Source organism: Coffea arabica, chromosome 1c (assembly GCF_036785885.1).
Source record: "Coffea arabica cultivar ET-39 chromosome 1c, Coffea Arabica ET-39 HiFi, whole genome shotgun sequence".
In the NCBI taxonomy this organism is placed as follows: domain Eukaryota; kingdom Viridiplantae; phylum Streptophyta; class Magnoliopsida; order Gentianales; family Rubiaceae; genus Coffea; species Coffea arabica.
In genome coordinates this window covers 37,681,872-37,692,737 of record NC_092310.1, presented here as the reverse complement: position 1 = coordinate 37,692,737, position 10,866 = coordinate 37,681,872, and the positions used below count along the sequence as shown (strand labels likewise).

Below are 10,866 nucleotides of genomic sequence, written 5' to 3'. Positions count from 1 at the left end.
ATTAGATTCAACTAACCAGAACATACGCGTCTAGTATTCCAAGGTATTCCATATGCTTCTCACTTTGAGTTCAAGACTTTAAGATAAAATCCAACATAAGTATTCTAAAAGTGAGGAGAGCAATTTAAATATCCAAAATCACACCAAATTAAGGTTTAAAACCTAGAAAAATTTTCCCAAAGTTTTCCAAATCCTAATCAATTCATTTGACAAAATTACCAGTTTTAGTGACATTTTTGGAAAAAGCATAACTTGAGTTTCGTAGGGCAAAAAATCACAAAACTTATACCATTAGAAAAAAGACTCGAAGCATTAATAGGCTTTAGAAGACATCTTCAAGAAATTCAACTCATAGGTTAGTCAAATATCAGCTCAAACTCACTGCCGTCTCATGTGCAAAAACAGAACAGTCATGGTTTTCAAGAAATTTTGCAGATTTGCTGGTATTTATAGGAGTTGAACCAAATCTTGAATTTTATACCGTTGAAAGCCCTATGAGTTTAGTTTCAAACGCAACAAATGGAACTCAATTTTGACTTTTTTTTATACGAAATTATAGCCAATTTCCCAAAGCTGTTCAGGGCTTCATGTGAAAATTTTTCAGCAAACAATTAGTTTGGAAAACTAGATTTTTCCCCTTCTTAAACCTCTTTTTTTTTTTGGCTCAAAACTAGCATACATGCAAAGAAATAGATTGTAACAAGTGTTTTGAATAAAATCATATGCAAGAGGAAAACAAAATACCCTAAATTCACACCTTAACCCTTACTTGACCAACAAGGAGAACATCCAGCAATATGTTTCCATATCTCTTCAAGTTAATCATCTAATTCAAATCTTAATTTCATAGTAAATGAATCTCAATCAAGGCCCAAAACTATCAACTTTAAACATATATAACAAGCTCCAAATCACTTACACCAAAGCTGAAATTTTGTTATCTCAAAGCTGGAATTTCAAACCAAAGCATGGAAATATTCACATCAAAACTAAAATTGCATACCAAAACTTGAACATCTTTTAATAAAGCTAAAATTGGCATTCCAAGGGTGTAAATTAACATAGCAAAGCTAGAAATTAACTACTAGAGCTGGAAAAATTGTATAACAAAGCTAGAAATGCATATCCAAACTAGAGTTCAAGTTAGATAAGAAGAAACTTGGTCTTGATCAAGGGTCTTGGTCAAACTTGATAGGCTAGTTGACAAATGGCAAGGAAAGATGTATTGTCTATCTTTTTGTTTCTCTATTTGTCTCCAATCACTAACATATCTAATGCTCCTTCTAATCCCTTGTACACAAAATTCCTTCTAATCCACTAAATTTATTGCACACACCTCACTAGTCGGTTACACTAGTGTAATGCACTATGAAATTTAACATGCACCAAGTTAAATAATATAATAAGAGAAAAATCATGATTCACCCGTAAAAGCAACCAAGAATTTAAGGCAAGTATGTTCAAATAAGAGTTATAAAGACAAGTAAAATTTCGGAGTCTCACGATTTACTCAATTAATCACTGATACTAGAAATAACTCAAATGTTCACAAATAAATTGGTTGTAGCAATTCAACAACTATCAAATCACCAATCTCTCCTTAATTTCTTGGTAATCAAGAGACACTCATTAACTACTTCCTTTGTAAAATAGATAACCCTAGAGACACTCATAGGATTTAATCTATTCACAGCCTTAAATATTAGAGAAATCCAATTCTAGTTAATAGACACATATGCAGGTTCATTTAAAATAGATTAATTATTTTCACAACACAAATTAAACTACTTGTGAAGTAAGGAAATTGTGTCATCTGCCACTAATATTAAACTATCAAGTATTACGAACTTGATGTCTTAATTGGCAATAAATCATTTAGACAATTAAATGGTTGGTCAAATTATTCAACTAAACCCAAATGATAGTAACTAGTCAAATACAGGAAATAATTAAATACTCATGAACATATAAAATTAAGCACAGAAGAAATTGAAAGATCTCACAATTGATCATGAAATCGTCTCTTGATTACTCGTCAACTAGACATATATTTAGTTCTGCTCTATGAAGAAAATGCAACCACTACTACGAAAATGACCTTTAGTCACACACTTAATATGGCATTTTCCTAAAAGTATCATAACAAAAAGTTAATGTAACATGCAGTAGGGAATGTCATTAAAGTGGCAAAGAAAGCAACGAGTACGACGTCGTGTCACTCTAACTTGTCCAAATAGAAGTAAAAAGTAAAATACAAAAGTGGGAAAGAAAATGGCGCTACACTTCAACGCCTTTTTTTTTCAGGAAAAATTCTAGCTACTCCAATGAACTTTACTATTTGTTCACCCTAGTTCTCTCTCCTGAAACCTTTAACCACTTTAACTCTCTGTTTTTGTAAAAAATCAAAATCCTTCACCCCTCTCACAACTGAATCCCTTGTTTCTTTCTCTTTCTTCCAGCCAATTTTTAATTCTCCCCAATTTGAAGACAAACATGTAAGCTTTTAAGAAGATAGCATAATCAACAATGATCTGTCAGGCCCAGAGTGCAACGGTGGAGCCACAGTATTCATTGGAAATCACCAAGTCTCAAGATTTCTTCTCTTGCTTACAACGGCATCTGAAGGAAGATTACTACCAGGTAACCGATACATTTTAGACAAAATTGATAGCTTTTTTTGCAACCTAATACTGATAATTACTCACATGGGTTTCTTCCAAGTTGCCATTTTGGTTCAATCCCACTACTGATAAAGCATTTCTTTTCCAATTCTGCATCTGGATTTTCTTCAATTTTTTGAATCTTTGTTGAAGGGATCGTTGACTAGGTTGTCAAAATGTAGCATTAGTAATAGCAGCAACAGTATTTATTTCTATTTAGTTGTTCATAGATCATCTTTTATTGTGCAAAAACCATTTCATGATGGAAGAAGGTTTTGTGGTTGATTATTTTCTATTGTTCCATCTTTTGGTAGTAGTGGCATGACTTTGTTGGTGTCTAAAGTAGAGAATAGCAGAGATTGTAAGAATATTGAAATTTTAAAAGATAAGAAGTGGAAATGGAATGGGCTTTATAGGATTTATAGACTGCAATATTGATTCTTGATTCTTGCTGTCTTACTTAATCAAATTGATTTGTTTTGAAATTTGCTAGGCTTAGAAAGTAAATTGCTTTAAAAACAGCATTTTTGGGTTGGTAAAATTCTTTTAAAAAGCTGCCTTTTGGTAGCTTTACTATTGTAATGTTTCATGAGTGATTTGTGTCTTCTATTAATCTCGCTGAAATTAGTTTTCTTATCTAAGTAAATGTTTCATGCAAAAATCAGTTATAGTTTATGTAGAATTATCTTGTAGATGCTAATGAAGCTTTTTTTTTTTTATAATTAGAATCTGTGTGAATATGGATAAAAGATGGATGAATATGACACGATCAAGTGATGAGTATAAAGTTGGTTTAGAAGATTTTCTTGATTTTGCATCTACGAATGAGAGTATTGACAGGTTGTCGATCTTGTGCAGTAATAAATACCTGCTCAAACAAAATATAATTTCTGTAGATGTGATAAAAAATGTCAAATCCACAGTAGCTGGGGATATTTGTCTTTTTCGAAATTCAAACTAACAAAGGGGGGGTTTTTTGATAAAAATGGTAATTATTAAATGGTTCATGTAAAAATAAATAGCCAACTAAAAATTAAATGACAAATTATTAAAACCAAATTAATAATAACTAAGCTCTAGTCAAGAAATAACTTCGGCAATAGTTCACCTAATTGATCATCGATGTAAAGGTAATTCCAATTATTGACTAATAAATAAGTTATAACTGCCAAATAAGCGATGACAGTTAACTCATCCTTACTGTGTCGGTGATTAAGGTACGCCCGTTATTTACTACTTTAATCGAGAAATAATTCTAGGCATGACCATAAGATTTAGTTCCCCAATTGCCTTACGCATTAGAGGAGCCCTATTCTAATCAAATAAGACACTACCAGGGTTATTTTAGATTAGCCTGTGTATTCCCCTGACACAAACCCAATCATGTCGGTTGTCACTATTTTAGAACAATTAAATAATTACGGATTTAACTGTCTAATTGACATTAGGTTGCTAAATTAATTCAACGTCCGGACCCAAGATACTCAATTAATAAAATAACCATAAGCACTACAATCAGAGAATATGCAAATACCAGTAAATAAGATGAATAAATAAAATTAATTCGATCTCACAATTTTTAGATGAACCAAAGCCTCCATTGTTCCTTGACTAGAAAAAGAGATTTAGTTCATTTCCGTCGAAACAATCTCATGTAAAATTGCAGAAACAATTGTCACGTACATCGTCTCTTCAATTGAGATGATTAGGTCCAATGGAAATAAGAATAAGCAAAAGAACTGCCAAGTCAAAAGAATGACCGATGTTCCTCCTAGTTGCCTACCTGAAGGAATAAGAAAAACAAGAAAAAGTCCAAGTTCTTCTATTATGGCCCTCTGATTCCTTTTTGAAAAGCTACCAAAAGAAGAAAAAGGAAGTGTCCTAATTTGACTCCAAGTTTGCCGCACTAGATATGGAAATAGAATTGAATTAGTCTCCTCCTTCCTACTACTACTCAAACTCCTTTACTTATTGCCATAGGAATTAATCCTGCGCATCTCATGTTCACCGAGGACATATGGCCAGCAATTGTATCAGTTAGCAGACTTTGTGACCCCGCTTTGCAACTCTGGATGTCCCGCTTCAATTAGCAAATGTAGCGGGAAATTTGCGCCTTTTTACCATGTTTTATTCCAACTCCTTGCAATAAGCACAAATGCCAAAAATGAATAGAATCCGCTAATTAATGCATATTTGTTAAGACAATAGGAGGGAATTAATTATAAAATAAATGACAAAATTGCGACCTATCAAGTATAGGAGAGATTATTTTATGCCCATGCATTAGGTGTGGAAATGGGATATTTGTCACGAGCAGGCCAAATCACACTTGATATGGAAAGGGTTTTTTAAGGGATATACTCAATGGTTAGCTCATGGAGAGCTATCATCGAGTGTGCATCGTACATCTTCACATGGCTCATCAAATGAAGTTCCACCACTCAATCCCATAGATGATATGTAGGGGTTGTTACAACATGCATTAGGAGTTCTAAACCAAGACCTAGATATGGGAGAAAGATTAGAAACAGAATAGCCAAATATTGATGCTGAAAAATTCTACAAATTAATAAATGATTCGAAATAGCCCTTTTATCCAGATTGCCCGCAATTCTCTAAACTATCTTTTTTGGTGCGCTTGTTGCATATTAAATGTCTCAGCAAAATGGCCGATTCTGTATTTAATATACTTCTTGATTTATTGAGGCAAGCACTCCCAGAAGGTGTAAATCTACCAAATTCTTATTACGAAGCAAAAAAAAAAAATAATGAAAGAACTAGGATTTGGATACGAAAAATATGATGTCTATCCTAATGATTGCACATTGTATTGTGGAAAAGATGAATCAAAGATAAAATGTGACACTCGCAAACATCTAAGGTGGGTGCCAACAAAGGATGATCCTACTGGTGAAAAAAGGAAAGTTCCCCACAAGGTTTTGTGGCACTTTCCACTTAAACCTAGATTGCAGCGTCTGTTCATGTCATCTAAAACAGCATCGTTCATGAAATGGCATGTTGAGGGCCATGCTAAGGATGGTCGCATGAGACATCCTACAGATGCTCCAATTTGGCAATCATTTGATTACCTTGCAAAAGAACATTGTAATGTCAGATTGGGTTTAGCTTCTGATGGATTTAATCCATTTAAAAATATGAATGTGAACCATAGTACATGGCTGGTAGTATTGATGCCTTATAATTTGCCACCATGAATGTGCATGAAACAGCCATATTTTATGTTGTCACTATTCATTCCCGGTCCATATGCACTTGGGAATAATATTGATGTTTACCTTTAACCTCTTATAACTGAGTTGAAGGAATTGTGGGACATAGGTGTGACCACTTATGATGCATCATCAAAGAAAATTTTTTAGATGCATTCTGCTTTACTTTGGACCATTAGTGATTTTTCTGGTTATGCTAAGTTATCTGGTTGGAGTACTAAAGGTTATTTAGCATGTCCAATATGTCATAAGCACACCGTTTCACACCATTTAAGGCATTGTTCAAAACAATGTTATATAGGTCATTAGTGATTTCTTGAAAAGGAGCATCCATATCGAAAAGATAATTGTTACTTTGATGGAAAGGAAAAACATGGAGTTGCAGCACCTCGTTTGACAAGAGATATGATCTTGGAGAAGTTGAGGTCTTATAAAATCAAATTTGGAAAGCAGTCAATGATAACACTGAATTACCCTTTAATTGGAAGAAACAAAGTATTTTTTTGACTTGCCATATTGGAAGAACAATTTGTTGCTCCATTGTCTTGATGTCATGCATATTGAAAACATTATTGAATGTGGATGGCAAGTATGATAACCCTAGTGTACGGCATGATTTGGAAGAAATGGGCATACAAGCAGGTCTTCATCCTATTACAGATGAGTTTGGGAGAGCATACTTGCCTCCAACATGTTTCTTTTTGGATAAGAAGGAGAAAGAGTTATTCTGTAATATTCTGAAAAGGTTGAAGTACTAGATGGTTATTCAGCCACAATTTCAAAGTCCATGCATTTGAAACCTCCCAAACTATCTGGACTTAAGAGTCTTGACAATCACATATTATTGCAGCAACTGTTACTATTATGTAATAGAAAACTTCTTCCAAAATCGGCATGATCTCCATTGATAAAGCTGTCAAATACTTTAGAGATTTATGTTGTAAAGCTCTTTGTCCTCGGGAACTGCTTCGCATGGAAAAAGAAATTGCTGTTATACTATACCATTTAGAGCACGTGTTTCCACCATCTTTTTTTTGTTATAATGGTGCATTTTATGAGTCATTTAGCAACCGAAACAAGAATAGCTGGTCCAGTTTATTATCGTTGGATGTATCCAATTAAAAGGTAACTTTCATAACTTTACAATTTCTATTTTATTACTATGTGAGTATCCTTATTAATCACTTACTACTTTTGTAATTGTCATAGGTACCTATGCACTTTGAAAAATTATGTCCAAAATGGAAGTCGGCCTAAAGGTTCAATTGCAGAGAGGTACCTAGTTGATGAGTGCTTGACATTTTGCTCTCTCTACGTGTCTGATGAAGTGATAACCAAGTTCAATCAACCAAGTAGAAATGAAGATGAAGGTGAACTTGGTTATGGTAATATGCCGTTAGCTGTTAGCTATACATTTTCTTGATGAATTTTCATGGTAATATGCTGTTAGCTGTACACTTTCTTGATTATTTCTATAAATTTACAATTTAAAATTTTAGTTATACAAATATGGCGGAACAAGAGGAGGAAAAAGCTATCGAGGAAAAAGGAGTTTTCTATTGCGTGATGAAGATCCTAAAAATGAATACAATTTGAAAAATGAGGAAGGCACTGGTATGTTATTTATTACTAATTATTTTTCAGTTCATTTAAATATATCTATAACAATAGTTTCTACTTCAAAAATATGTCATAATTGTCTATTATATTTGCAGGTGGTGGTTCTGATGACGAGGAGCCTAAGAAGACTCGAGGACCAACATATATGAGACATATTTGGGGTAGACATGGTACTAACAAGCGAATTAAAATGAAATTCAATAGACTTGGTGAGCCAATAGGTACAAATAGAAGCAAATTCAATAAATTTTTGGGAGCATTGGCAAGAATTGAAAAATATGCACCTTTTGACGTTGATAGTTGGCATAAGGTTCCCAAGTCTTTAAAGAATGACATGATAAATGTAGTAAAAGTATCTATTTCTCGAATCTACTATATTAGTTGAATGCTTGTACTCTTTTAATGAAGTATTCAATATTATAGGAAAAAATTTATCTTCCTAATGGTATAGAAGAACGAGTTAAGGAATCATTAGGAAAGAAACGGAGAAGCTAGAAGCATGCTCTCAAAAAAGCTTATTTCAATCCAAATGAGTCAATTGAAAGTCAGGTGCTTAAAAGACCAAAACGAGTTCTTCCATAGCAATGGAGAAATATCTTGACTAAATGGCATTTCGAAAGAGTTAAAGGTATGAAATGATGTCATAGTCATGATCCTTTTTTCTATTTGCCTATACTTAATTATTTTGTGTTATGTTTAACTATGTAGAAAATATCTGCAACAAACAAGGAGCACCGAGGGAAGAAAAAGATGAATCCTAGTACAAGGAAAAAGCTATTTACTCAAGTTTGAGTAGAAAAGGTATAACATATAAATTGGTAACAGCATCTAATTTTTTATTCTGATATATTCTTTGGATGTACTATTATATATAGGAAAAAGAGATTAGGCATTCTCTCTCTAGAGCATATATGTTCACCATATGCTACACTAATTCTAATGGGGTGCCATCTAGTTATGAAGTTGGGGAAAAAATGGTATGCTATTGCTGTTTATTCCCTCCATGCATAAACAGACTTTTTCTATTACAATGAGAACGAGCATATAGTAACTTTGAATTGTTAATTTTAAGATGAGATGGAAAGCTTAAAAAATTAACTTCCAGAAGGAGAAGAAGATAGTATGGGTAGGAATGACGTGTATGCAAAAGTAATGGGTGAAGAAAGGAGTGGAAGAGTTCGTACATATGATTTAGGAGTTACACAATCTGATTTGTGGGGTGATATACCAAGTCGTTCAACATGTTTTCGCTTGGTTATGGAACAAAGTACTGCATTGTCAAAAATGGAGCGAAGAATTCAACAACTAGAATCAATTCAATAAGGAAGATCACAAGGACAAAGTTCACCATCTCAGCAAAGATCTACTTCACAGTCATCAAATGCTATTCTTTGGTCGATAAAGGTAATAAACAGTTCAATTATGACTTTCTTTAGATGCTGCGTTCACAAATGGTTTTCATGAATATGTTCGTAATTGCTATATGTTACTTAATTGTTGAGATTCTTGTTCTGGATATCATTATTGATTGTAATGGATTGCACTTTGGTTGTGGTACTTGTTGTGGCTGTCATTTTTGCTAGGATATCAAATTTGTTGGTTCTTGTGGTGCTATGTATTGAATTTCTGTTCAAGGCCTACTCTCTTATATGTAGTTATATGCTTTATAAAATTTGTTTTCAAGGTTAGGGATAAAGTTACAATAAGAAGCATGGTTGATTCAAACAAAATTTGTGCTGTTGGAGTGGTTAGAAATTTGGATCCAACTGCTGAAGTTGGTGACACACCTTTGGGATCACATTGGTGTGAAATCCATGTGAATGTGCCTGTGGAGAATGATGAAGAGCTAATGAGGCCATACCATAATTTTCTCAAAATTGGCGATGCAATTGGAGTAGCTATTCCTTGGCCAATAAACCTAGTAATCTTTTTATCTTATCTTTATCATTTGTTTAACTTAGTTTTTATTTATTTTCTAACATTAAAACTGTAAAAGAAGAGCTATAGATGTGATTTGTAATTCCTATTTCTTGGTTTATGACACTTGTAGGTGAATCTTGAAGAAAACTAAAGGATCCTTAGGTCAAATGGTTGTTTTTTTAAGGCATTGTCAATGCGTTTTTGTTGAATTCTTGTCGAACTACTACTTCTTTGATATGTATTGGCAATGCTATTGCAATACTCATGACTGTTGAAAAATCTCTGAATTTGCATGTAATTTGTTGACATAGTAGCCATGTGAGTTGCTTGGATGATGTACTTTTGCACCAGTTTGGCTGATTGTGCTAATTACTATGAAAATGTAAATCACTTTGGTTTTCCTTTATAAGGTGGTACTAATAACTTTATTATTCCAAAAATTAGAATCTACATTGTGCAGGCAGGATGAAACGTTATTTCTGCTTTTGGGTATAAAAATCCAAATGGTATACAGGGCTAATGCAATATGATGTATTGACACTTAAAAGCGTCACTACTTCGACTTTTGCTGTTCATAATATTCACAAAATTTCATGTTAACAAGTGTCAGAACAACATAATCTAGTTACACAACAAAAGTGTCATAATATTTCATTCTACTTATACTGCAAATGTGTCATAATATCTTATTGTACTTACACAATAAAAGCATCAAGATAGATCTAATATATGACAATTAAGAGTATCACTTTAGATTCATGTAACCTCAACTGTGCTCTAGCGTTTCTTATCATTTGAAAGTGTCATAAAAACTAAGAATAATGACGTTTATAAATGCTAGCAGAACTATAAATTAGGACTCGTGGAACTATTATAAAACTTATAGTGACGTTAGAATGGACATCACTTTTAGCAGAGCATCATTATAGATCAAACGTCATTACATCGAGCTATAATGATGCTTTTAAATGTCATAAAAGGACATTTTTGTAGTAGTGAGCCAAGAAAAATAAAATTAGAACCAGAGTTTCTTTTGTTCTTGAGAAAAAGTTCGAGTGTTTAGCGATATCGATCTCTATTTTTCCTCCCTATTTATTCTCCTAAACTTATCGTTTAAACTAATTTCCTAAAAAGAAGAAAATCTATCCTCAACTATCTCTCACTACATAAGATAAGTAGATAATATAGTTGTGGAACAAAGTTTATCAGAAAACATCGATACTTCAAGTACTTCAAATAATGAGCAGAACCAATTGTGGCCCCCATGATTCTTCTAAAGATAAAACAATCGTTAGATCCTAAAATTTCCTGATTTCACCGACACACCCACGTCCTTTCTTAACATATCTTCTGAAAATTTCTTTTTTAAACTTCTTTTAATCACAAACCCGTGAATTCAGCACAAAGACAAATTATAAGAAAAATTGGCAAAATAG

The 10,866-nt window shown here is 33.1% G+C and overlaps 1 protein-coding gene across 7 annotated transcripts; it reads left to right on the top strand.

Moving 5' to 3' along the window:
* The first annotated feature begins 2,310 nt into the window (after positions 1-2,310).
* Positions 2,311-9,820, top strand: LOC140013778 (uncharacterized). Of its 7 annotated transcripts, none has more exons than XR_011820679.1 (8): positions 2,311-7,015; positions 7,100-7,275; positions 7,390-7,504; positions 7,606-8,138; positions 8,219-8,311; positions 8,583-8,914; positions 9,195-9,431; positions 9,561-9,820. XR_011820679.1 is itself a non-coding variant. In XM_072063910.1 (8 exons), the coding sequence occupies exons 2-4, from the start codon at positions 7,249-7,251 to the stop codon at positions 7,893-7,895; spliced, it is 432 nt and encodes a 143-aa protein (XP_071920011.1). In that variant the 5' UTR covers positions 2,311-2,640; positions 7,100-7,248; the 3' UTR covers positions 7,896-8,138; positions 8,219-8,311; positions 8,583-8,914; positions 9,195-9,431; positions 9,561-9,820. The 7 variants fall into 7 exon arrangements, 4 of the variants coding, with proteins under 4 accessions (XP_071920011.1, XP_071920061.1, XP_071920128.1 ...); XM_072063910.1 differs by having other exon boundaries at positions 2,311-2,640; XR_011820689.1 differs by having other exon boundaries at positions 2,311-7,275; positions 8,616-8,914.
* Positions 9,821-10,866: the final 1,046 nt, after the last annotated feature.

Bases quoted from the DNA above. Each gene is read 5' to 3' on its own strand.
- LOC140013778 (XM_072063910.1), top strand. From the start codon at position 7,249: ATGAAGATGAAGGTGAACTTGGTTATG. The intron at 7,276-7,389 runs GTAATATGCCGT...TTAAAATTTTAG, and splicing joins TGAAGGTGAACTTGGTTATG to TTATACAAATATGGCGGAAC. The intron at 7,505-7,605 runs GTATGTTATTTA...TTATATTTGCAG, and splicing joins GAAAAATGAGGAAGGCACTG to GTGGTGGTTCTGATGACGAG.